The 26,249-nt window shown below is 48.5% G+C and overlaps 3 protein-coding genes and 1 long non-coding RNA gene across 11 annotated transcripts; 3 read left to right on the top strand and 1 right to left on the bottom strand.

The window, feature by feature from the left end:
- Window positions 1-9,730: 9,730 nt before the first annotated feature.
- On the top strand, window positions 9,731-12,083 carry LOC120688628 (polyol transporter 5-like). The gene is made up of 2 exons (XM_039971019.1): window positions 9,731-10,128; window positions 10,271-12,083. Exons 1-2 carry the CDS (start codon window positions 9,999-10,001, stop codon window positions 11,710-11,712), a joined length of 1,572 nt encoding a protein of 523 aa, XP_039826953.1. The 5' UTR covers window positions 9,731-9,998; the 3' UTR covers window positions 11,713-12,083.
- Window positions 12,084-13,048: 965 nt separating this feature from the next.
- On the bottom strand, window positions 13,049-17,038 carry LOC120692052. Of its 3 annotated transcripts, none has more exons than XR_005682465.1 (5): window positions 16,225-17,038; window positions 16,017-16,146; window positions 13,797-13,857; window positions 13,386-13,538; window positions 13,049-13,313 (listed from the first exon to the last, which is right to left on the bottom strand). It is a non-coding gene; the product is annotated as an uncharacterized LOC120692052 (long non-coding RNA). The 3 variants fall into 3 exon arrangements; XR_005682466.1 differs by having other exon boundaries at window positions 13,386-13,555; window positions 16,017-16,131; XR_005682464.1 differs by having other exon boundaries at window positions 13,386-13,555; window positions 16,225-17,032.
- A 2,980-nt stretch (window positions 17,039-20,018) lies between these two features.
- LOC120690946 (polyol transporter 5-like) lies at window positions 20,019-22,028 on the top strand. Of its 6 annotated transcripts, none has more exons than XM_039973869.1 (2): window positions 20,019-20,211; window positions 20,324-22,028. In XM_039973869.1, exons 1-2 carry the CDS (start codon window positions 20,141-20,143, stop codon window positions 21,780-21,782), a joined length of 1,530 nt encoding a protein of 509 aa, XP_039829803.1. In that variant the 5' UTR covers window positions 20,019-20,140; the 3' UTR covers window positions 21,783-22,028. The 6 variants fall into 6 exon arrangements, with proteins under 6 accessions (XP_039829803.1, XP_039829807.1, XP_039829802.1 ...); XM_039973873.1 differs by having other exon boundaries at window positions 20,023-20,211; window positions 20,328-22,028; XM_039973868.1 differs by having other exon boundaries at window positions 20,023-20,267; window positions 20,341-22,028.
- Window positions 22,029-22,510: 482 nt separating this feature from the next.
- Window positions 22,511-25,189, top strand: LOC120690945 (vicilin-like seed storage protein At2g18540). The gene is made up of 5 exons (XM_039973867.1): window positions 22,511-23,045; window positions 23,144-23,334; window positions 23,442-23,522; window positions 23,608-23,949; window positions 24,055-25,189. The coding sequence occupies exons 1-5, from the start codon at window positions 22,754-22,756 to the stop codon at window positions 24,967-24,969; spliced, it is 1,821 nt and encodes a 606-aa protein (XP_039829801.1). The 5' UTR covers window positions 22,511-22,753; the 3' UTR covers window positions 24,970-25,189.
- The last annotated feature ends 1,060 nt before the right edge of the window (window positions 25,190-26,249 follow it).

Genomic DNA, 26,249 nt, shown 5'->3' with positions numbered 1-26,249 from the left:
CACGAGCACTTCGTTCTTTGCAGCATGCCAGGAATGGCCTGACCATGCTCGAGACCAGTCGAGAAACGACAGCTGTTGAGTGAATCATACTCTTGCCCCTTGCAAAAGCCACACCTACAATCTGTAGCTTCTCTGTCGTTGCATCATGAAGATTAGCTGCAGGATAATGAAGTCGGACACAGTTGATCCATCACATCGGTTAAAAATCCTGTGTGCCCCCGCTGAGAACAAGTTTACTACTGTTGCGTCCTGGTGTCCTCCCAATCTTTTCTCCGTCCCAGGGGCCAGCGAAGTGATGTTCCTCAAACTAGGACAAAGGGGTTCGCTGTGGGTGTCGGCTGACACTTTCAGAATCTTATCACTGAATTCAGACTGTTTCACTTTCACAGGCGTTGGATCAATCCAAGATATTTTGGGTCCTGCTTCCTCTACCTCAGCAGAAAAAGAACAGCGCGTGCCTAATTGCCGCATCCTCGTCGTAGGCCCCGGTGGTAGGGTCCATTCCTTGACTAACAAACAACTAGCAAGGTGGCCCGCGCTAATAGCGCAGGTAGCTAGTTTTTTATTTAATTTTTTAAAATATTTACATTGACAGAAGAGATGTATTTTGTAATTTATTTACCTCTCGTTTGTTCTTGTTGAATATTATACTACTTGCAGCTTTCTATGCATAGGAGTTCATATCAATCATCACTTTTTATGTTGCTTTGTTCTATATTATAGTTGCATATTTTAGTACTTAAACCTGCAAAATCTAAATTTGCGGATTGAATTCAATTTTGGGTCACCTTGAATACGGAGCAAATTGTACATAATTGTATTCATATAAAGTTTTTTATAATTATGAAATATATTTATATGTATTTGATAGTTATGTTTGCCAACAATCTGTAACTTAGATGTTGGAGTTCGATTTGTATCTTGCAATATTTTGATTAATATTTAGCGAAAATATATCTAGTGTAGTTGTTAGAGCACTTAAGTAGCATCTAGCACATCTAGACCTGACTCGTCATCGGAGCGAAATAAAAATAATCATGGATTAGACAAAAAAAAGTTATGTTAAAAAATAAGTTGAGGCCTCCTGCTGGCTTTGGTAAATAAATGTTATGCAAAACTTATATATATGTGTGCTATGTTAATGCATATATGTTTTAAATTTTTTATTTAACCGAACCTATTATTATTTTTTCTACTTTGGTTACAGCACAATTTATTTGTTTTTAACCCATATGACTGCATATATTGGTCTACTTTAGAGTTTTGTCATCTCGGTGATAGATAGTTCCATATATATTTTTGTTGTTGTTTCTAACTTTTTTCTTTATTTTCCATTTTCTCAAGCAATTTTATTGATTTCTCTGTCTTCTATTTTGTTCCTCGGTATATTTGACATCAATTAGTGTGTATCGCATCCGATGCATCTAATGGAGAAGTTTCCTATTTAGTATTGTGCCTCAGGGTTTTTTTTTCCCTGAGCGAAGAGGAGCATCGACAACATACATATGTTTGAATCATTTGATTTTGTACTGTAGGCAATCGACTTTGAGATAGATTAGCAGGGCTTCAGGCCTGTATCTGTGGCTAAAATAACTCCAGTTGTAGCTTCTTTAATGGAGTAGCTTTTTTTAATGGATATAGAGATGTTTTGAAAACCGTTCGGTAAAACCACTTCTTCTATTTTTTTCATGAATATATGAAAGATGTCAAATGTCCAACAGGACATGACTATAATTTAATATTTTTCTCATTCTAATGATATTATTTATAGACTAAACCAATAAATTCACTTTTGTCCCTTTTTTTCCCTCATTTTCCCATTTTTCCTGCCTTCTTTTTCTATTCTCCTTTTTCTACTTTCCTTACCCGTTCAATCTTGGTGCTTCTTTATCCTTTTCTCTTTTCTTTCTCTATACTTCTTTAGAGGTATCGATCACATTTGTGTTCCACGCCTAATGTGTACTTATAGAAGATTAGATGGGGATAATAATGTTAATAATTATCTATGCTATTTGATTCCTCACATGACCAACTCCCTGATTTTTCCCATGCATCTATTTAGATTGAGCTAATAATAGTCATATTTATTTGTAGGTTTCGGTGCATTACCCTTTATCCCAGTAATTATTACTTGTATGGAACTATTTATATGCCCATAGAATCATAATTCTTTATTGACCACCATCAAATTAGTTTGTATAACTAAAGTTGTTCAAGAATATACAATATTTATGATAATAATCCTTGTTTGGAGAAAACATTGGTTCTTTAGCGGATATTTCTCTCACATTGATTCGTCTGTGTATTCATTGGCCCACACTTATAATCATAAGGTGCAGATGGTCTTGCAATAGATTGCAATATGTGAAACTCTGCGCATCATCATTATTTTTTCGTCTCTATCTTGACGTTTGGTTGCTCCAGAAGAAATGGATTGATTGAGTTCGGCAATGATTTTGAGTAGAATCAAGTGTGCTTCATGCAGCTGCATGTACTGCAGGACGTTCTTGAGACTCAAAAAGTTGTGATTCGGAATCTCGGGCAAAAACTATGGTCGCGTCGTAGTGCAGGGCGTTCCAAAGGTTTTTCAAAGCAATTATCTCTTTCAATAGTACCAATACAATACAACTATGGTCGTGTTGTCACGCTTATGCTGTTGCCATTTTTTTTTCATCTTTAAGGAAGATTAATGCGAGACATGGATGCTAACATGAGTTTTTATGTCATGCGGACCCTATATTTAACTTTAATTGGATACAGACACTTTTTGGTAGTTTAAAATATTGCATCTCATTAAATTGGACATGGACTCTTTTGTTCAATTTGGATCGTTAGATCTTCATTAAATCGAATGGTGTAAATCCTATACACAAATACTATTTAGATCTTCGTTAATTTGGAGTATTTATTAACTTTATTTGCCATGAAACTCAAACTTGGATTTTTATTATTGCATTTGATACTATTTATTTAGCTATTTTTCTTCTTAATATGATTCATAATCACTACACACATCAACAATAATTTTTTTGTATTCTAGTTCTTGCATTTATCTATTTATTAATCATATTTGATTCCAATTTTTTTATACTTTTAATTTTAATTTAGCTATTTGGCTAATAATAATTTTTTTTGTCGTGTGCCAATGCTAATTTTTTTAATTTTATAATTCCGAATTTGCCTATTTAGTAATTGTATTCGACATGGACTCTTTGGTTAAGTCCTAATTTCCTTATTTTTTTAATTCCAAATTAAGCTATATTTACTAATCGTATTTGGCATGGACTCTTTGTCATGTCTTTTTTTTAATTTTTTAAATTCGAAATTAACTACTTATTAATCGTATTTGACATCTCACCGCGTTTTTTTACTCCATCATCATCACGAAATCGTCCGTCCATCCATCTTCGACATCCCTTCACGTCGGGGCAGTGCCACGACACCGGAGGCACATCGCGTCGGAGGCTCCCTCCGCCAGCCTGTTGCCTGCGACCACCGTGCTGCTAGCTACCAGTAGTTGCTAAATAGGCACATCTCTTTGCATTCTAAAACATATGTTTTTTCCATCAAGATCACGTATTACCCATGCCCCCCTCTTCTTCAATCGTACAGAATGCATAATCTGTCTGCAAAATTTTTAACAGGTACTAACAATATGACATACTAAAAAATTAGTCAACTGACAACAGTTGGACAGTCATAGAATAACGTAGGAATTTCTAGACTCTCTCGACGAACGTGGTGGCTTGTTTTAACACTCCCTTAATAATATAATAGAATTTATACTTTTAGTTTTAAATTTAGCTATTCAGCTAATATTAATTTTTATCTAGTGGTAATGCTATTTTTTTAATTTGATAATTCAGAATTTTCCTATTTAGTAATTGTATTCAACATGGACTCTTTGATTAAGCCCTAATTTCCTTGTTTTTTAATTCCGAATTAATCTATTTACTAATATTATTCAGCATGGACTCTTTGCCATGTCTTAATTTTCCTTAATTTTTTAAATCCGAAATTAGCTATTTATTAATCGTATTTGATATGAACTCTTAAGTTAGTTTGAACCGTTAGATCTTCATAAAATCCAATGGTGCAAATTCTTCTCTTTTTTAGATTAATGTGGGAATTTCTAGACCCTCTCGGCGAACGTGGTGGCTTCTTTTAACACTCTTTTAATAATATAATAGATAGAATTTATACTTTTAGTTTTAAATTTAGCTATTCAGCTAATATTAATTTTTATCTAGTGGTAATGCTATTTTTTTAATTTGATAATTCAGAATTTTCCTATTTAGTAATTGTATTCAACATGGACTCTTTGATTAAGCCCTAATTTCCTTGTTTTTTAATTCCGAATTAATCTATTTACTAATATTATTCAGCATGGACTCTTTGCCATGTCTTAATTTTCCTTAATTTTTTAAATCCGAAATTAGCTATTTATTAATCGTATTTGATATGAACTCTTAAGTTAGTTTGAACCGTTAGATCTTCATAAAATCCAATGGTGTAAATTCTTCTCTTTTTTAGATTAATGTGGGAATTTCTAGACCCTCTCGGCGAACGTGGTGGCTTCTTTTAACACTCTTTTAATAATATAATAGATGCATTATGAAGATCTAATCCCGGCAGGGTTGCATCTTCAGACGCGGCCGGAGGGGTGAACGGACCCCACCGTTTTTCATTAAGAAGAAGCAATACGGTTTCTCCCGACCGCGAAAAAATCCCCGAACCCTGGCACATGGCCGTGAAGGCCAAAGCTTCCTTGAGAAAAGCAACAAAAAAAAGAGAAAATACTGCAATGTGAGTAGAGTAACGTGCTGTTAAAGTTGAACCACAAGATAGGAAATTTAAACATATCATCGATTTTTTTCCCCGATCCGCTACCTTGGAAAAAGCTGACGCTGACGTTGGACTCAGAGGCCACGTGTACGGGGGCAACTGGTGCGAGGTGCCCAAGTGGCAGGCCGAATTAAGTGTCAGATTTCTAACGTCGTGGTCGCCCTCTTTAATTGTTTGGTTACAGGGGCTAAATTTTAAACTATGTCACATTCAAGAGAATTTCGATATTTATTAATATTAAATAAAATCTGATTATAAAACTAACGGTAGAATCCTGGGGCTAAATTGCGAAACGAATCTAATGAGGTATATTAATCCGTAATTTAGCTGATGGTACTGTAGTAACACTGTAGTAAATCATGTATTACTTAGGCTCATTAAATTCGTCTCGCAAATTAGCACCAATCTGTCAAAAAAGTTTTATAAATCTATCTATTATCTTATTATTTGACCAACAAACGGAGCCTCCACGTTCGCTCTCAAGGTCTAGAAATTCCCACGTTAATCAGAGAAAAATAAAAAAATAAAAATTACCCACCACTGTCATTATGATAAAAATTAGCCAAAAATACCCCTGTGCCTAATTAAAAATCACCCACCAATATCATTATAAAAAATTAAATATAAAATACCAATTAGCTAGGTATCAGTTACAAATATATTCTATTAATAAAAACTAAAGCTAACAACAATCAATCAAAATAAAACAAAAATAAGAATAATTATATATATAATATTATTAAAACTCAACAAATCAAATTGTTATTACAGGTAGGTAGATCATATTTGAATTGTTTTAACCAACAGTAAGACACAATTTACGATAATGAACAGGTGATATATGGTAAAAAAAAGTATAATCTTTAAATAGGATACAATGATATGCGAATTTTTTGAATTTTCAATACTAGTCGCGCAAATGCGCGGGCTGTACGCCTAGTTATCTTATTATTTGGCCAACAAACAGAACCTCCACGTTCGCTCTCAAAGTTTAGAAATTCCCACGTTAATCGGAGAAAAATAAAAAAAAATAAAAATTACCCACCACTGCCATTATAATAAAAAATTAGTCTAAAATACCCCTGTGACTAATTAAAAATCACCCACCAATGCCATTATGATAAAAATTAGCCAAAAATATCCCTTTGCCTAATTAAAAATCACCCACCAATGTCATTATGAAAAATTAAATATAAAATACCAATTAGATAGGTATCAGTTACAAATATATACTATTAATAAAAACTAAAGCTAACAAATCAATCAAAATAAAACGAAAATAAGAATAATTATATATATAATATTATTAAAGCTTAACAAATCAAATTGTTATTATTGGTAGATCATATTTGAATTGTTTTAACCAACAGTAAGACATAATTTACGATAATGAACAGGATGATGTATGGTAAAAAAGTATAATCTTTAAATAGGATACAACGATATGCGAATTTTTTGAATTTTCAATACTAGCTGCGCAAATGCGCGGGCTATACGCCTAGTAAATTTTATTTGATATTTCTAAATGCTAAGATTCCTTTTAATGTAATAGGGGCTAAAAAAACTGATGTAAACAAACAAGGCAATCTCGAGGCGAGGTAGGTACGGGCTCAGCGGCCTGTCTCGAGCACTGACGCAACAGACAGAACCACCGGCGCAGCTACCTCACCGGCGGAGCCGTGCGAACGCGATCGCCGGCGAGAGACGGGATCGCCGTGAAAAGAACGGGGGAGTAAAAGCGGTGGAGTGAGCTCCAAGCGTCAGTAATTACAGAAATGGACAAGGGTGAGCGAGATGAACCGGCCGGGCGCGCAGGGCGAGCTCGGCCTTCCCCCGCGTCCTGTCGCTGGCCTGAGGCGGCGGCGCTGTCGCGTCGCTCTCGCGGTCGCGGCACGGCGAGTCCACAGTGCCTGGATACGGAGAGTGCTCGGCGCCACACACGCGGCGCTGCGATCTCGGAGCAGGAGCACCACTCCCCTCGGATCCATCGCGTTGCAGCCTCTTCTCCGGTTTTCTCGCGGGGCTCGGGTGCTCGGCCGCGTCTCCGACCACACAGGACACGGGCGCCTGTCACAGAAATAATGCCTGACAAAACCGGATTGGAAACTTGGTTAGGTTCGCTGGCACAAACAAGCTGGAGGTCTTACTGCTTGTGAACGAGAAGAGTGAGATACCTGTCGATGCCAGTTACTTTGATTAACTTGCACTGGACAAGGTAACTAATAAGATGTGATGGCAGTTGTCAGGAAGAGGACGAGTGCGTGCAACATCGTTTCAAATAGCCATGCTAGCTTGTTGCCGATGAACCTGAGGCTGCATTTATTAGTTCAAAAAAAAAATCGCACAGTACTTGTCACATCAAATTTTTGAATAAATGCATAGAGCATTAAATGCAGTTAAAAAATAACTAATTACATAGTCTAACTAATTCCTATTAGATGAATCTAATTATGCTAATTAATCTATAATTAGACATTAATTATCAAATAACAACAAAATGTGCTACGGTAGCCAAACCCAAATTTTTTCACCAACTAAACCCCCCCTGAATACAGAAGCTCCGGCTGCCTCCGTAGGCCGCCACAGATGTCCAGAAGGTACGTTGCCTCAGTTCGTGGTTACGAGACGAGCAGAGCGTGGCCTGGCCGGGAGCCACGAGCTCAACGGGTATCTCACGAGGCCATCGGCGTGCACAGCTTGATCAGGTTGTTCTTGCAGATCCTGATCAGCGTATGGACACAATGAAGGCGCGAGGATTACGCTTGGACGGAGTAAGAGCCTGAGATAGATCGATCGGTCGACGTCGTAGCAATACAAACAGGCTGTTTGGCTTATCTAAGTTTGACTTGTCTCGACTTGTCTCAGCTTATTTCCTCTCGCAGAATACTATTTATTCTACCAGTTCTATACTATTCATGCGGTCAGCCGAACAAGCTCAAAATCTGGTGGCAGCAATGCTGCAAGAAAAAAAAAACACTCTTAGTAGCCGTGTGACTAGCAGAGAGGGGCGTTCCGATGTCAAGGTCGACGTGACGACGAGTGGAAAACCGGCGCCATGAGTCCCCATCAAAGCTCGCGAGCAACAAGTACCCGAGCGCCCGTGGTGTCCCGCTCGCATGGAAAATCCATCGATCTGCTAGAGAGTCAGGAGCAACCTGTTTTGGTTAACCCCGGGAGCAGATCGAGGTAACCCAAGGTGGCGTCGTTTTACTACTACTTCTCGGAAGAAAGAGGGATCAGCGATCGAGTTCGCGGTGGCGAACACAGGCTCTCGGGACCCGGCCGTCGACGGCGGCGAAGATGTGGGTGGTGTCTGCATCGACGAGCCGGAAAACTTGGACAGCGACGAGGTGGGTGGCGCCGCCCGGCACGCGATCGTGGCGCGCGCTGGTGCCGGAGGATGCAAGGGTGACGGCGGCTTGACGCGGTGGCTCGGAGAGCAACGAGCGAGCGCGAGCCTGCCGTTCCAGCCGGACGCGGAGGTTTCTTCACGGCCGCTCGATAAACCTGGAACTGGCAAGCTGAGCAGCAGTGTGACGGGATAATGTGGGTACCGTGGCTTTGTTTGGTTTGGTTCTTTCAAAGGAATAGTAATATTTTGACCGGTAATTACGGTGTCAAACAAAATCAGTTTACAAAACCAACTTCAGAACCTTGCACTAAAAACCCTGAAGATTCTAATGAGATTTTTGACCGCGTGATCTAAGAATGGTTACTGTAGCATCACTGTAGCTAATCGTAGATTAATTATCGTTATTAGATTCATCGCGAAAAGTTATACCTATCTCTAAAGAGGTTATATAAATAGATTTCATTTGGTCCGTCATACGGAGGCTAGAATATACGTTTTAGAAAATCTAATGGAACCAAACAGGCCCGTGTAGCCCGTACAGTACAAGTACTCATCTCATTCAGAACATGTCTGATTGCCTGCTGGTACCAAGCGTGTCACAGTGGAGAGAGCAAATGTACTGTTTGACACTGTTGACGCACTATAGACAGTAAATATGTGAGGGGCGTGGAAAACGAGGAAGAGGAGGAGCAAATTTGCTCTTGCCGTTGTGGATAGCCTTAGCACTTAGCAGTCGAGCTATGTAGGCCGTGTTTGGTTACTACATGATTTTTTCCGCGCACGTTTCCCGAAAAAAAAAATCTCGTATACATAGAGTACTAAATGAAATCTATTTGTAAATCTTGTTTAGGGATAAGTGTAACTTTTCGAGACAAATCTAATGACAGTAATTAATTGATGATTTGCTACAGTGATGCTACAGTGATGCTACAGTGATGCTACAGTGATGCTACAGTGATGCTACAGTGATGCTACAGTGATGCTACAGTGATGCTACATTAATTATCATCTAATCACGCGGTTAAAGGTCTCATTAGATTCGTCTCGCGATTTACACGTGGGGTTGTGAAGGTGGTTTTGTAATTAGACTTTATTTGATATTCTAAATTAGTGGTCAAAGATGAAAAAAAATCCATGAAATCCTAACCAAACACGGCCACGGCCAGTATGTACTAGGAATCGGATCTGATTCCTGCTAGTAATAAATACTCATCTCTTAATCGAACACGTGGAGCTTTCTTCCTTCCACGCCGCTGATATACCCATGGCAGTTGACCGGGTCGTCGCCGTGACCTGGCTCGACCCGTCACTGACTTTGTGGGACCGGCCGTTTTCGAAATACTTCTATTGGCTATCGTACGTATATCGGAGATAACAGGCTAGTGCATACCATACATGATGTACTAGATTAAGCACGTACGTGATCTGCCGAGACACTGAGCGTCCACTGATCGCCATCCACTCTTCTTTCTTTCAAATTCTATCTTTCTACACACTCATGGATGCTCCCTATATAACAGGGCCTAGGACTAGCCACCCAGCCAGCCAACACCTCACGGACCACCCGCGCACTCCTCCTGCACGCTGCACACCACCTCACCTCGCGCCGGCGAGGAGCGAGGGAGGACACTGGACACAGGACACGACGCTCCGGCGCTCGCTGGTACACCAATAATCGAGGGCGCAGAGAGGACAGAGGCCGGCACACAGGACGACACGCCCGATAAACAACTAGCGCCGAACAGCCGCAGCCAAACTGACACAACGCCTCGCTCACGCCTCCGATAGAGAACCAGCCACCATGAGCACCGACGCGGCCGCCGCCGCCGCCGTCCCGGCCGCCGTGGCGCCGGCGAAGCGCGCGCCCATCAACAAGTACGCCTGCGCCTGCGCCCTGCTCGCCTCCATGAACTCCGTCCTCCTCGGCTACGGTACGTTCGGTTCCAGTAGCCAGCACGTACGGGCACGCGGCGCGCATCCCCACCTCGCCCGTTCATGCGAGCTTATTAGAAGATTATTATTATGTGATGCTAACAACAACGGTGTGGATGCATGCTGGTGGTGATGGAGCAGACATCTCGGTGATGAGCGGCGCGCAGCTGTTCATGAAGGAGGACCTCAAGATCACGGACACGCAGATCGAGATCCTGGCCGGCGTCATCAGCATCTACTCGCTCTTCGGCTCGCTCGCCGCCGGCCTCACCGCCGACTGGCTCGGCCGCCGCTACACCATGGTGCTCGCGGCCGCCATCTTCTTCACGGGCGCGCTCCTCATGGGCCTCGCCCCGGACTACGCGCTGCTCATGGTCGGCCGCTTCGTCGCCGGCATCGGCGTCGGCTTCGCGCTCATGATCGCGCCCGTCTACACCGCCGAGGTCGCGCCCACCTCGACGCGCGGGTTCCTCACCTCCTTCCCGGAGGTGTTCAACAACTTCGGCATCCTCCTCGGCTACGTCTCCAACTTCGCCTTCGCGCGCCTCCCCGTCCACCTCAGCTGGCGCGCCATGTTCCTGGTCGGCGCCGTGCCGCCCGTCTTCCTGGGCGTCGCCGTCCTCGCCATGCCGGAGTCGCCCCGGTGGCTCGTCATGCGGGGCCGCATCGACGACGCGCGCCGCGTCCTGCTGAAGACCTCCGACTCGCCCGCCGAGGCCGAGGAGCGCCTGCTCGACATCAAGAAGGTGGTCGGCATCCCCGAGGGCGTGTCCGACGCCGACGACGTGGCCGCCATCGTCCGCGCCGGCAGCAAGAGCTCCCGCGGCGAGGGGGTGTGGAAGGAGCTGCTCATCAACCCGTCGCGCCCCGTGCGCCGCATGCTCGTGGCCGGGCTCGGGCTCATGTTCATCCAGCAGGCCACGGGCGTGGACTGCGTGGTGATGTACAGCCCGCGGGTGTTCGCGCAGGCGGGCATCAAGTCCAAGACCAACTCGCTGGGCGCGTCCATGGCGGTGGGCGCGTGCAAGACCTTCTTCATCCCCATCTCGACGCTGCTCCTCGACCGCATCGGGCGGCGGCCGCTGCTCCTGGCGAGCGGCGGCGGGATGGCCATCTTCCTGTTCACGCTGGCCACGTCCCTGCACATGATGGACCAGCGCCCCGAGGGGGAGGCGGCGGCGCTGGGCGCGGTGAGCATCGCGGCGATGCTGGCGTTCGTGGCGTCGTTCGCGTCCGGGCTGGGCCCCGTCGCCTGGGTGTACTGCTCCGAGATCTACCCGCTGCGGCTGCGCGCGCAGGCCGCCGCCATCGGCACGGGGCTGAACCGGATCATGAGCGGGGCCACCACCATGTCCTTCCTCTCCCTCTCCAACGCCATCACCATCGCGGGGAGCTTCTACCTCTACGCCTGCGTCGCGGCGGCCGGGTGGGTGTTCATGTACTTGTTCCTGCCGGAGACGATGGGCAAGAGCCTGGAGGACACCGTGAAGCTCTTCGGCAAGGACGCGGACGACGAGGACGCCGCCGCCGTGGCCGCACGCCCCGAGCGCAAGAAGTCATCCACCGAGTTCAGTGCTCAGTAAAGCGCCCCTGCATGCACCACGTGCCCGTACACACATGTCGTCCCCAGTGTGGCCGGAGCTTTCCCGTAAAGCTTCGATGAGTACTCCAGTATATAAGTACTTTTTTTTTGTCTTTGCTGTGGTGAATCTTTTAGAATCCAGCGCGCTTTGTTTGGATAGGTTTTTGGTGATCTGGTCGTGCCAGCATGTAGGGTCCTTGGCATTGCACGGGCAGAGGAGAAACAAATATCACCTGATATTTCCACGTGTAAAAACATCTGTTTGCTGCCGAATTACTGACGACTAGTGTACCTACTCTGCTGTACTGTACATATGCCGTGTAAAAATATCTTGGCGTCATTTCTGCAACTGGCTGTTGAAGCCATCTCTCATTTGCTGTTTTTTTTAAGCTCTCATTTGCTGTTTTTATTCTTAGATCTTGGGCAGCTTGGACTCACAATCCAGCAACCTTTTCTGATGGAATCTTTTGCACACAGCACACTGTGCCAGATATTTTTTCGATGTGGAACTCCACTGTGTCCCTTAGCCTGACGCGATGGCCCTCGTCGTCCCTTCTAAATTATTGTACTCGCGGCGCAACCCTGCCTTTATGCTTACCGAATCCAGACAGAGGGCATGTGTGTGGGTGTGTCCTGGCTTTGGAGGCGAAAAGCCTAGACAACGAACAATATTAGCAGTACTTGATGGATCGGTACTCCTGCGTACGCATCTCCAGCAGTTCCATCGACGTCCATGATAAATCAGGAACAGCTTTAGCGCAAAATGTCCCTATTGAGCCTCTCTAATCGCGCTGATCCCGAACGCCATGCCGAGGTTACGCTTCACCTAACGTGTCTCCGGCGACACAATCATGGCTAGCTGAACCACCGGACGGCGCGCATCGTACCACTTTTTTCTGAAAAAAAATGCAGTTTTACATAGTTGTCACACTGGCTTTCACGGTGCAAGCCAACATGGCAACTCCCGAGTCCGGCGGCTTCTCGGTCATGGAGCGGCCGAGTCCCTCCCGGTGACAGAAGTGGGCCGTGTGCGGTGTACCACAGGTCCACAGGCCACGGCAGCGGCGTGCTTTTCTTCGCGGCCTGGGATGGCGTGGGCGGGCCGGGAAGGCTGTAGCTCGGGCCGCGGCCTCGGTCCAGGAGATTAAAGTGGCAAAACCGGCATCAGCCCGATTGGCTCGGTGCATGGGCCGAGCAAGGGGGTCCGATTCGTTGTAAAGGCCACACCTTTCTTACTTATGGGCCGGAGCCCAGAGGCCCACAACCATAATTCGTTGTAAAGGCCAGTTGTGTTTCCTGCCAAGTTAAACTACCACTGCAAGTTTCTCCTTCGATGATTTACTAGAATCAACGCGCGGCGTTGCAGCGCGTCGGCCTTTGATTGGCCAGCATGAATACTATGAGCTTGGATACATATCTGTCGATAGTAATGAAATTAAATTTGTGTTGATTGGAAATATTGAAAAAGAAATATTCCATAATCTCGAACAATTTGCCCCTCGGTCCATTCTCTCCCATGTCGTGGTCCAAGCAAGTAACGTGGTATAGCTCCTACGAGGCATTTCTGTTGGTTGACCACAACAGAACATATTCTGAAAAATCCTATGGTAAAAAAATTAAAAAAGGGTAGAAGGCAATATTGGATGAACAACAATGTTAGATTATAATATTTACCTAATGTAGCCCATGAAGAATGAGATCATGCAGGTTTGCAAGGATGTTTTGCTTGCCATTGACAATCGGCCAGCCTTGCAGCTTGTTACTTGAACGTGTAATATGATCATCAGTTTCTTCCAAAAGTTTTGCTGATGGAAGCTGTAGATTGGTCTGGTAAGGGCGTAAGGCTGGAACATTGATTTATCAGTAGATTTTTGAAGGAAATAGCACAGGATATACAATCAAGTAGCAAGATTTAGGGATTTTTGACTATCGCCCTTGTGATTGCAAGATCGCACTGCTAGTGCTAGTTTCAGTAAGCCTTTCCCTTTTGGAGGAAAGCAAAGCAGGTAAGTAATGTAAGTAGCACTAAGTCATTCATATGTATGTGTACTTGAAATAAGTATTAAAGAGGAAATGAGTTCTTACCTTTATTTTCCTTTTTCTCTCCTTGTGTCTGGTTGACTTGTTGATTTCTGATATTTGGGATCTGCAAAAAATTAAAAAACAATGTAGCAGTTCATATTCTCCAAATATAGGCCCCGAGCATTGAAGAGTAGCAATAGCTATACAAGTGATTTGTAACAGTAGTGAATATGCAGTTTTTTTTACAAAGTTTTATTGGATGTTCAGTTGATGTGTATGTATAGTAAAATAACATATGGGAGATTAAACAATAATGTTGATAGATGCTTCAACAGAAATGGATTTGACAATATAAATAAATGGTTAAGGACTGCAGTCACCAAGTAATTTAAACTTTCATCATTTCAGAAAGGGCATATGAAAAGTAAATTGTCCTGTCACCTTCTGGAACTGTTGGTACAACATTTTTAGATAAGAACTCAATTAAGTCAGGATTATTGGATGAAAGAAAATGTAATCATTTCAGAAAGGGCATATGAAAAGTAAACTGTCCTGTCACCTTCTGGAACTGTTGGTACACCATTTTTAGATAAGAACTCAATTAAGTTAGGATTATTGGATGAAAGAAAATGTAATCCCAAGCCAAGTGATTCAGAATTACTAAATAAAAGAAGTTGTATTCCACAACTTCTCGTATTCTTAAATTTTAGAGTACAAGCAGATATATGAACATGTAAACACTTCATTTTGTTTCATTTGCACTATACAAAACATATATACATACATTAGAAGATGAAGTAAGTATGCCCAATTCATTTCTCAGCAATGCAACTTAGAAAGGCTTATTTTATTTTTCATCACTACACTTTAAAAAGGTTGATTCATATATGGATAGGAGCTACCATGAAATGACATTTGCAAAGTTACCAAATATTGCCATCTATCACTATAACCTTACCCATCTCTACAGAGGATAGCACCTCGGTAGTGCCCAGAAATATATGAGAAATTAGCTGACTTATTCAGAACCTAGCATATACAGAAAGTAATAAGGAAAGTTCATAGATAGCTTGAATAGGTCCTTGTCATAAATCATGATGTGACTTGTGCCAAGTAATCCATTAGATGTTCTGATTTGTACTGATTTGATAAGACGCCACAAAATATTGAAGGTAGTCAAATAAATTGCCTATTACGACGTATGATAATATGATATTGATATGCTGAAACTATTACTTTTCTGCAAGATAAAGGATAACAACATGAGGATTTATTTTGTATCCTGAATATAATTACCTTGTACAAGAATGATCCGAAGGAATGCTTATTTACTATAACTAACAGAGATGTCAAATGTTGTCTAATTATTAATGGGGCAAAAACTGGATGTATATTCAGAATGTGCATGTTTCTGTGGCTATCTTCTAAATGATTGTGCGTATTTATCTGCACGTATATATATGTATATATTTGCACGTGTATATATATGTGTATATATGTATATATATAATGTATGTAGTAGGTAGTAATAATTTTTATTTTTGCCTAATACTCTCACCTGCACGCAACCAAAAAGAAATTAATAGTTAGTAATTGAAGATTGTAGGTACATGAACAGTTTTGATGACTAAATTTATTACGTTTGACAAATAGTTAGAGAAGTATTGTAGTTTCTGAAGGCAGGTTTTTTATTTTTAAAAAATAATGGTCAATTCATGTGTTGCTGTTGCTCGAAGGGGCTTTCTTATTTTATGGCAGCTTGCTTAGGTTGAGGGGTCGTAGCCAAGAATTGGTTGGTGCAGTGATTGGAATTTTTTTATTGTTGGGAAAAATATATTACATATAATGTTAATATGAAGCTAATTTCTGGTAGTAGTGATGGGTGTGCTAATACATTGTAACATTTGTTGACAGCACATGCATTAGCTGTCTTCTTTTCTTCATCTTAAAAAATTGGTTCTCTTTCTTGTTGTACTGATGGACACATTAGTATATCACTGTTCTCTGCTTTTTTTATCTCCCTTATATTACCCCTCTGTTCTACAGAGGACAGCAATGGCTAGTGTCCAAATTGGCTTTCGGCAACTGCAAATCTTGAAATATGACATCTCTATGCTACTAGCCCTGATGGTCTACTGCCATCTCTCTCATTTTCCCTTCCGATTTTGGGCTATAATTTGCTCAATTTTGACATGCTAGCTGGAGTCCGTTGTTATAATCTAGAATCAAAGCTTCCTTTATGTGTGCCTCTTAGTGGCCAACAGAGGCGGAGGTGCGGCTCACCCTTTGCATCGTGGAGGGGAAAGGGCGTGGCTTCTATAGAAACGGAGGGAGAGGGGGCATCAGTCCGCTTTGGAGGTGGGGGTCGACGGCCGCCTTGCCCGCGCGTGCCTTGCACCTGACGCCGCAAGGCCTCAAATCGAAATTTTCATCAAACAAAAGTTAGTCCAAATGGTCCTAAATTGAATCAAGGGAAAGCTTATGATGTTACCTCGCTACTCCTGGTTGTAGGGATAGGCATAGCTAAATCGGCGATGGTAGTTCAGAACATCAGGTTAGATGGAGGGCCCTTCTTCCTTGAGGCAGTGGAAGGGGAGAAGTACGTGCTCGATTGGAACCGGTGTCTGTGGCCCATCCGGCTGCAGCAGTGCAACCAGCAGCCGCGTATTGAGCCCATCTGGTTGCAGCATTGCCGACGAGGCACTGCATCTCGACAAGCTGTTTGGCCCCTACTCCATACCCTCCGTGTGCAGACTACTTGAGCTCGGACGAGGTCGCTAGCAAAGGGAGGCGCGAGTGGCAAAGGCGAGGGGAACGATGCTGGCGGCTTGCGCAGACTACTTGAGCCCAGACACGGTCGCCGGCAAAAAAAGGCGAGGGGGAATGACGCTTGCGGCTGAGTAGATAGATCTGGTGGGCGGCGCGTCAAGCAGCGTCGCATTGCCTTGCGCGGCTGCGCCGCTTGGTCCCTCCTGCTTCCCCGTGCGGGCCTCGCGCCATGTGTCGGTGTCGGCGATGGCGGCGGCAGAGAATGCGGCGGCCGCGACCAGGACCAGGGCGCTGAGGACGAGGAGCGGCAGTGGAGCCGGAGGGAGGCAAGCACGCTGCGCTCGCCCTCGCGTCGTCGCCCCGGCCGAGCTCGGCCCGTCGGCGCGCCCTTGTGCCAGATCCAGAGCTGGACGTCGCTCCCCCACGCCGGGGTGTCAGTAGACGCGCCGCGCCGCTCTACACAGGAGGGGCGGCGGCGGGAGGATAGAGGATCGTCGGGAGGAGAGAGAGTTTGCAGCAGGGTTTCTCAAGATTTCGCTAAAATGTGAGGGTTTTTTTGCAAACAAATCTGAGAGAGGACAATGAACTGCGAGTTGATTTTGTTAAAGCTGGAGGGTTTTTCTGAAAAATAAATGCAAGACGCACGTTTTGGACCATCCGTCCGGCCGATCCGACGGTCGAGAATAGCCGCCGACGTGGCCATGGTCGCTGGCCAGAGAATCGCCTGGGGACGGACGCGCTTTCGTGTTTTTGAGATTAGCAGAGTTAAAAACAATAAATACTACTCCCTCCTTCCCTGTTTATAAGGCATACACGTATATCAAGATTCAAACCTTGTCATCTTTGACCAATAATTTGACTATTAAATTTTTATTTTTATAATGCAAATTTCATATGATTGGATTCATAATCAAATATATTTTACAATGATTATAAGTTTATAATCAAAAGTGATATAATATATGATAAATAAATGGTCAAAGTGTTGTTTAGAAGACCGTGTCATGTTCCACCATGCCTTATAAACGGGGAAGGAGGGAGTATGTATGTATACTTCCACAATCCATAGAAAAGGTTATCATCTAAAAATCTCCCTCTACATCCATCATTTACATTTGTACCGTGCGAGTCAAGGTCGTGTCATTTTCACACTGGCATTATGAAGTCCACTATCTTCAGATCAAATCGTACACTTATTAACATGCAACTCTCTTTCCCAATGATGTCCATTTAAGCACTACTAGGAATCTAGGATGTAAGGGCACAAGACGGTACACGTCCACACGGAGCCAAATCTGAGGCTGTCGCCCGTGCATCCTGTCCCAATAAGACGGGAGCTTTGTGTAGGAATGACTCCTGTCAGTGTAGCTGTAGGCCGTATGGGTGATCAGATCGCTGTCAGTTGCTCTCACCGGAGCCGGCGTGGCCGTAGACTTGCATTGGTGGACATGGCCGGATCCGTGCCGTTCTTGTTCTTCCTTTAACCCCGGTGGCACGCGTGGTGGCCGTTCTGCTCCGTTTCCCGATCAGCTTTCGCCTTTACACGCCAGGAGCGGAGAGGGATGTCCACAGGACATGCGGATGTCCCCTCCTTGCCTGATTGCCTCGTGCGCGCGTTCATGACCACGAGGCATTCCTAAGGCATTGCTGATGGCCCGGATCAGAAAAGTATCGACCTTGTTGCTCGCCAGGAGGGAATCAGGTGAGCCGTGAGCTCGTGTTGTAACGCTATCATCAGAGATTTTCAGAGCTGAACACATCTTCAGAGATCAAACAGCCTAGTTTAAAGAGCACCGGATTCAGCGAGTATCAGAACACGTTGTGCTTGATTCCAATACGGATAGGTACGGGCAGAATTCCTGACGCAGGACGAGCGAAAAACTCTGCATGTGTGCGAGACTCTGCAACCCCAAAAGACTAGTCGCGCCTAGGGCTGGACGAAAAACTCGTAACTCGCTAGCTCGCTCGACTCGCTCGTTAATGGCTCGGCTCGAGCTCGACTCGTTTTATAATGAGCCAGCTCGTTTTATAACAAGCCAGCTCGTTTTATAACGAGCCAGCTCGAGCTGGCTCGCGAGCCGCTCGCGAGCCATAACGAGCCAGTTAATTATGAAGCCAGCAAATTTAAATGGGTGCATTGTTAAAGACAAAAAATTCTAATGACTCATATTTGAAGAAAATGAGTGCTGCAATGTTAAACAAATTTGATAAATATTTGGAAGAGAAGAACAATGTCATGGTTATTGCTACAATCCTTGACCCTAAGTTCAAAATGATATATATTCAGTTCTATTTTAGTCAGCTTTATGACTCCTCAAGGTATGAACAAGAGGTTGCTTATATAAAAAATGAGTTAGAATAGTTGTATAAGAAGCAAGAATTGGAACAATGCTGGAAAATGGGTAAGAAGAGCAGCATAAGAAGCAAGAATTGGAACGAGCCAAACGAGCTATAACGAGCCAAACGAGCCATACTCTGTGATGATGTGTGTTCATATTGTCTCTCTACATTGGCTCGCGAGCCAAACGAGCTAGCTCGAGCTCGCTAACGAGCCGAGCCGAGCTAGCCTGCTGGCTCGTTAGTATAACGAGCCGAGCCGAGCCAATATGTTAACGAGCCGAGCTATAACGAGCCGAGCTGGCTTGATATCCAGCGCTAGTCGCGCCGACTGGCTGGTCAGCGTTCTGCCGTTCCTGATCCGACTGAATCGACGTGAAAACAATGTCGAGCGACTGCGAGCAAGACGGGGCCCGGAATCTTAAACTCTGCAAATGGACAAGGCTGCAAGTTAAATGCAGGCAAGGTTTTTCCATGTCATTTTATTTATTAATCGAAGTAACACGCCATATTGGCATTTAGGGCTGATGTTGATGACCGGAACCACCAGAAAACCTAGAGCAGCATTTACATTCATGCTTTGAAACGGCAGTTTTTCTATGGGTGTGTTTAAATCCCCAAACTCCTCCAAATTTTCCAAATTTTCCATCACATCGAAATCACATCGAAACATTAAATATAGCAAGTGACCCATGCATAGAGTATTAAATGTAGGTAAATAAAAAAACTAATTGCATAGTTTTGATGTACGTTGCGAGACGAATCTTTTGAGTCTAGTTAGGTCATGGTAGGACAATAGTTAACACAAACAAACGAAAAGTGCTACAGTGTGTTTTCGGCGCTACAGTGTTTTTAAAATGGGAACTAAACACAGCCCATGAGTAGAGAGGTTGGTGAATTTTTTGTATTTATTTTCAGAAAAAAAAAACCGAGAGAGAAAACCACGCATCTACTGATCCCAAGTTTATAGATGATCGGTCATCGCACACAAATTTCAAATTTCAATCACAGTTGTTCACTCTTTCTGATCCTTTTACAGCCTTTCGCGCTACAGTTCGTACTCTTCTCCGTTGCCTGCTGCCTTTTGTTGCAAAGTAGGGCCAGAATCCTAGACCACAAGTCTAGAACACCTCGTTGATTGCCACGGCATTTTTCTATTCGCTGATAGCAATATATAGCTAGACAGGGAGTGTAGAATATTGCAAGTGAAGACCGGCCGTAAGGAGGAGACAGTGGCACCGGACACAGCAAGCGTGTGCCGAGAGCCACACCCCTCACTTCATCTCCGTCTCGCTCTCGCCATGTCGAAGCAGGACGCCTCCGACGGCATCCCTGCCGCCGAGGCGCCGGCCAAACGCCCTCCCCTCAACAAGTACGCCCTCGCCTGCGCCATCCTCGCGTCCATGAACTCCATCCTCCTCGGCTACGGTACGCATACAAAATTCCATGCACACTGAACTGAAGTGTGATGCAATCCACCACAGTCAGGCTCTGATTGCAGATGTCTCGGTGATGAGCGGGGCGCAGCTGTTCATGAAGCAGGACCTCAAGATCACGGACACGCAGATCGAGATCCTCGCCGGCATCATCAACATCTACTCGCTGGTCGGCTCGCTCGCGGCGGGCCGGACGTCCGACTGGATCGGCCGGCGCTACACCATGGTGCTCGCGGCGGCCATCTTCTTCGCGGGCGCGCTCATCATGGGCCTCGCCCCGAGCTACGCGGTCCTCATGCTCGGCCGCTTCGTGGCCGGCGTCGGCGTCGGCTACGCGCTCATGATCGCGCCTGTGTACACGGCCGAGGTCGCGCCCACGTCGGCGCGCGGCCTGCTCACGTCCTTCCCGGAGGTGTTCATCAACACGGGGGTCCTCCTCGGCTACGTCTCCAACTACGCCTTCCACGGCCTCCCCGTGCACCTCAGCTGGCGCGTCATGTTCCTCGTCGGCGCCGTCCCGCCGGTCTTCCTCGCCCTCGGGGTCCTCGCCATGCCGGAGTCGCCGCGGTGGCTCGTCATGCAGGGGCGCATCGGCGACGCGCGCCGCGTGCTCTCCAAGACCTCCGACTCGCCCGCCGAGGCCGAGGAGCGGCTCGCTGACATCAAGAAGGCCATCGGCATCCCGGAGGGCGTCGGCGACAACAACGACGACGTGGTGGTCGTCGCCCTCAAGAACAAGGGGACCCATGGCGAGGGGGTGTGGCGGGACCTGCTCCTCCGCCCCACGCCGCCCGTCCGCCGCATACTGATCGCCTGCCTCGGGCTCCAGTTCTTCCAGCAGGCGTCCGGCATCGACTCCGTCGTGCTCTACAGCCCCCGGGTGTTCCAGAAGGCCGGGCTTCAGTCGGACAACAACTCGTTGGGCGCCACCATGGCGGTGGGCGCCTGCAAGACGCTGTTCATCCTGGTGGCAACCTTCTTCCTTGACCGCGTGGGGCGGAGGCCGCTGCTCCTGACCAGCGCGGGCGGGATGGTGGTCTCGCTGGTGACGCTGGCCTCGGCGCTGCACGCGATCGACCGGCAGCCCGCGGGGCAGGCGACGCCGCTGGCGGGCGTGAGCATCGCGGCGGTGCTGGCGTTCGTGGCGTCGTTCTCGATCGGCATGGGCCCGATCGCGTGGGTGTACAGCTCGGAGATCTTCCCGCTGCGGCTGCGCGCGCAGGGGTGCGCGCTGGGCACGGCGATGAACCGGATCACGAGCGGCGCCATCACCATGTCCTTCATCTCGCTCTACAAGGCCATCACCTTCGCCGGGAGCTTCTACGTCTACGCCGGCATCGCCGCCGCAGGGTGGGTGTTCATGTTCTTCTTCCTGCCGGAGACGAGGGGCAGGAGCTTAGAGGACACAGAGAAGCTCTTTGGCGGCGGCGGCGGCCAGGACAGCAGCAGGGAAGATGAAGGTGATGCGCCGAAGAAGTCCACGGAGTTGACTAGCAGTCAACAGTGAATAGCTAGCTACCTGATGAGTGACACTCAAGAGAGCTGCACTGCAAGTGTGTACTAGCACAGTAACACTCTGTAGTCAATAAGACGAAACTGATGGTGATTTGTGGTCGGATTTGTCGGTGTGGGACGGAAGACAAGCTAAGTCTGTGAGCTGGGCAAATTGGGCACCTGCACTGCACAGAAGGCCCTCGTAGAAATTAGAGTCACGAGGATCAGAGTAATACGTGATGGTCCTTTCAACCCTGCTGATCCGGCATGTTCTTGAAATCTTGAACGGCTGAACCAAACATGCTAAATTGCGTCGACGTAACGACTATTAAAAAAAAAGCCAAATCGGCAGAGCTGGTGTTGACTCTGCAAACAAACTCGGTGTTTACTTGACGAGTGTAAACACCACATGTGCAACAGCGAAACGGTGCGAGTGCGAGGTAGCATGTCCTGTAACTGTTAAGACCTGTATGCTGCCGACTGCTTGGTGTCCCTTCCATGGCGACGCAGAGCTTGCAGCATGCTCATCCGGCGATGCCAACTCGGGCCGCAACTTTTGATGAAGACGGGCTTAATCCCTTCCAGCCCAAACAGGATACACCACAACGCGTGACGGCCCAAAATTTGCTTGAGAAAATGCATGTTCTCCAGTTTGTAGGCGTGCCCCGGTCTGCCAGACATTATCCGAACGCAGCGCGCAGTCCACGTCACCGCACAGCCCGGGCCAAGTGGCTGGCGGCCGGGCACACCTCAGGAGCCATGGCGCAGCAGCGTCCACCACCATCCGTCGCGACCTCGCCACGTCTCGCCCATGCACGGGGACACATTGCCACCGCTCCCCACGTCGCGCGCCCGGAACACCGCAGATCCCCCCAGGCCTAACTGCTTATCAAGCGGCCCGAGCACTCCACTGCCCCTCCGCATATCGGGGCTGGCCGGGGGAACAGCGAAGAAAGATTGTGCTAGCAAGCTAGACTGGGGGCCATGGCGGCGGGGGCGACTGCTCGGTGGCTTGTTCTGCTTCTGGTCGCCGTCTCGGCGGCCGCGGCGGCCGCGGCCGGGAAGCATGAAAGATGGAGGAGGATGAGCGGCGCGGTGAGCGGCCAGGTGGTGGAGAAGGAGAAGCGGAGGCTGGTGGCGTACACCGAGGCCGGGATGGTGACGGCCGTGGACGTGGCCGACGCGGCGTACCGGCTGCACTTCATCGCCATGGATCCCGGCGCGCTGTTCCTGCCCGTGCAGCTGCACGCCGACATGGTGTTCTACGTCCACAGCGGTAGGCGCCAGCCATATCTACATACAAGTGCCGTGCACTTAATAAGTGCAGTGGGATTCTTGCAGTTTGAAACTGTGATTATTCTTGCATTGGGACAGGACGGGGCAAGGTGACTTACCTAGAAGAAGACAGCGGTGAAAAGAGTTCCCTGGAGGTTGAGCGGGGGGACGTCTACAACTTGGAGCAGGGCAGCATCCTGTACATCCAGAGCTACCCCAACGCCACCAGACAGCGTCTCCGGATCTTCGCCATCTTCACCAGCGACGGCATCAACGCCGAGGATCCCACGGTAAGATACCTCCTTTTCCGCTTTCCGCTGCATGATTATAAACTTGCCGACCGGAGATACATTTGCTCATACTTGTGATGATTATTGTACGTGTATCATCAACACAGAAGCCAAAGGTTGAAGCTTATTCCAGCGTCAGTAATCTGCTCAAAGGGTTCGAAACAGATGTTCTTCGTCGCGGTTTTGGGGTGAGTGAAAAACTGTGATGATGTTTTGCGTATGGTACGCGTAATCCTGACGATCGGCAAACTAATCAATGCCATCGTTTGCAAGGTCCAACGGGAGGTGGCAGAAGCGATCAAGTCGGCCAAGACGCCGCCACCGATTATACCCTACAACCCACAGGAGAAGGGGGGCGACGAGGAGCCCAGCTGGACCGAGGACGTCGTCGACGCTCTGTTGGGGGTGCGAGACCCGGAGTTCCTGAACAAGAAGAAGAAGGACAAGCACAAGGGCAAGAGCAAGGACAAGAAGTCCAAGAGCAAGGCGTTCAACTTCTACTCCGGCAAGCCCGACGTCCACAACTGCTACGGGTGGAGCCGAACGATGACCAACAAGGACCTCGACGCCCTGCACGGCTCCGACATTGGCATGTTCATGGTGAACCTCACCACGGTAATGGGAGCACGACGCGATTAGCTTCAGGTCGCCGCACCTGACAGCACTTCGATTGCAGGTGTCGTGCTAATGGCATTGATTGTCCACGGACTCGATCTGCAGGGTTCGATGGTGGGGCCTCACTGGAACCCCAAGGCGACGGAGATCGCCATCGTGACGGACGGCACGGGGATCGTGCAGACGGTGTGCCCGAGCAGCAGCGGCAGCAGCAGCCCGCAGTCGGACGAGAGCAGGAGAGGCCACCGCGGCGACGAGCGCGGCGGGCCGGGCGGGCGCGGCGACGAGGGAGGCGAAGGCGGCGGCGCGCGGTGCAGGAGCTCGGTGTTCCGGGTGAAGGAAGGCGACGTGTTCGTGGTGCCGCGGTTCCACCCGATGGCGCACATGTCGTTCAACAACGACTCGTTCGTGTTCGTGGGGTTCAGCACCCACATGGGCGAGAACCACCCGCAGTTCCTGGCCGGGAAGGGGTCGGTGCTGCAGGCCATCGGCAAGGAGGTGCTGGCGTTGTCGCTGGGGCAGCCGAACTCGACTGCCGTGGAGAAGCTGCTGTCCGCGCAGCGGGACTCGACGATCCTGTCGTGCATCTCGTGCGCCGAGGAGCTTGAGAAGAAGGCCGCGGAGGAGGAGAAGAGAAGCCGGGAGGAGGAGGAAGAGAGGAGGAGAGAACAGGAGGAAAGGGAGAGGAGGGAGCGCGAGGAGGAAGAACGAAGGAGAGAGCAGGAGGAAAGGGAGAGGAAGGAGAGAGAGGAGGAAGAACGGAAAGAGCAAGAGGAGCGGCAGAGGAAGGAAGAAGAGGAGCGGCAGAGGAAGGAAGAAGAGGAGAGGGCTAGGAAAAAGCAAGAGAAGCGGCAGAGGAGGGAGGAGGAAGAAAGGCAGCGGGAGGAGGAAGAACGGAGGAGGGAGGAGGAAGAGGGTGGCGGCGGACGTGGGGACGAGCCAGAGAGGGAGGAAGAGGAGGGAGACGAGCGGCCGTATCGCTTGTCCAAGAAACTGAAGAACAGCTACCGTGTTGGCTGAAGAACAGCTACCGTGTTGGCACGTTTAGGAGTGGCTGAGCAGTGTTCTAGCCCTTGTCACGTACAAATAAAAGGGGCCCTCGCTCGCAGAGGGCCGGCTAGTCGACCTGTGTAGCTTGCTGTACATGTTTACTGCTCTTGTTTAGCGGCATGATCCCGCATGTACGAACGGCACCGTAAATAAGCAAATAAGCCTCTCTTTGTGTTGAGATTGTTGTTTATTGCAACTAATATGATAAGGAGGTGGTGCTTATTAGGCTACCCGCACTGGGGTGCGGTAAAGCCTCCTGAAGGACCAAATAGCGGACGGAGGCGCTGCAGCGGGGTAGGCCACCCCGTCCGCTACGTCCCCGTCTCCTCCAAACCAAGCGGAATAGCGAGCCTCCGCAAACCTGCGCCGACCCCACCTACCGTTGTCGACCCGCAAGAGAGAGAGGAGAAGAGGAGCCATCGACGCCGCCCGGCCACCCCGCCGCCGCCCGCGCCGCCGTAGCACCTCCGCCCTGCTCGCCACGCCGCGCGCCTCCGCCCTGGTCGCTACGCCGCAGGAGGAGGGGCCGCCTGGCGGTGCCGCCTTCGAGCTCGCGGATCTGCCCGGCGGCGGCGAGCTCGGGGGAGAGGGGCCCGCCCGCGTGCCCGGCTCCGCCCCGCCGCGTGCCGCGCCGCATCTTCCGGGGAGGAGCAGGAGAACCGGCGCGCGTGCCTAGCCATGGCGGCCGCGCGCGCGTGGCCATGGCGGCCCACCGCGAGCCGGTTGGCGTTGCCGTGCACCGCGGCGTCGAACGCGGAGCCGAGGCAGAACCCGCCGCCGTGGAAGAGCACCAGGACGGGGAGCCTGCCGCTGTAGCCTCCGGAGGAGGGGGGCGCCGGGAGGTAAATGCGCGCCGACACGCCGGCTTCCGGAAGGATGGGGACGTCCTTTGAGGCGAAGCCGGTGGCGGCATCGGTGTAGGGCGGCGCTGGCGAGCTGCGGCGAGGCGAGCTCGAGCCGGAGGGTGGGAGCGCGCCCTCCGGCGGCGTGGGCAGCGCGACGAGGTCGACGGCGGCCACGGCGAGGTACTGCTCCGCCGGATCCGAGCGAGCAGGGGAGCACCTCCGCCCCGCAACGCCGCGTCCGAGGTCCGCGCCCGCCGCCGAAGGCCGCGGCCGAGCTCCGCGCGCCACCGGGGCCGCAGCCGAACTCCGCGCGCGCCGCGGAGGGGCGCGAGAGGCCGGCCGCCGGCGGTGCGGGACGAGGTCGGGTGGCGAGCGCGCGGCCGGGTTGTGCGGCTTGCTCTGCGA

The sequence above is a fragment of the Panicum virgatum genome, chromosome 9N, assembly GCF_016808335.1.
Source record: "Panicum virgatum strain AP13 chromosome 9N, P.virgatum_v5, whole genome shotgun sequence".
NCBI classification, from domain to species: domain Eukaryota; kingdom Viridiplantae; phylum Streptophyta; class Magnoliopsida; order Poales; family Poaceae; genus Panicum; species Panicum virgatum.
Note: the sequence above shows the minus strand (reverse complement) of the source record. Positions and strands in the feature narration are given on the sequence as shown.

Excerpts from the sequence above, each read along its gene's own strand:
- LOC120688628 (XM_039971019.1), top strand. The coding sequence starts at position 9,999 with ATGAGCACCGACGCGGCCGCCGCCGCCGCCGTCCCGGCCGCCGTGGCG. Across the intron at positions 10,129-10,270 it reads CTCCGTCCTCCTCGGCTACG|ACATCTCGGTGATGAGCGGC; the intron begins GTACGTTCGGTT and ends GTGATGGAGCAG.
- LOC120690946 (XM_039973868.1), top strand. The coding sequence starts at position 20,141 with ATGTCGAAGCAGGACGCCTCCGACGGCATCCCTGCCGCCGAGGCGCCG. Across the intron at positions 20,268-20,340 it reads CTCCATCCTCCTCGGCTACG|ATGTCTCGGTGATGAGCGGG; the intron begins GTACGCATACAA and ends CTCTGATTGCAG.
- LOC120690945 (XM_039973867.1), top strand. The coding sequence starts at position 22,754 with ATGGCGGCGGGGGCGACTGCTCGGTGGCTTGTTCTGCTTCTGGTCGCC. Across the intron at positions 23,523-23,607 it reads TTCTTCGTCGCGGTTTTGGG|GTCCAACGGGAGGTGGCAGA; the intron begins GTGAGTGAAAAA and ends ATCGTTTGCAAG. Across the intron at positions 23,950-24,054 it reads TCATGGTGAACCTCACCACG|GGTTCGATGGTGGGGCCTCA; the intron begins GTAATGGGAGCA and ends CTCGATCTGCAG.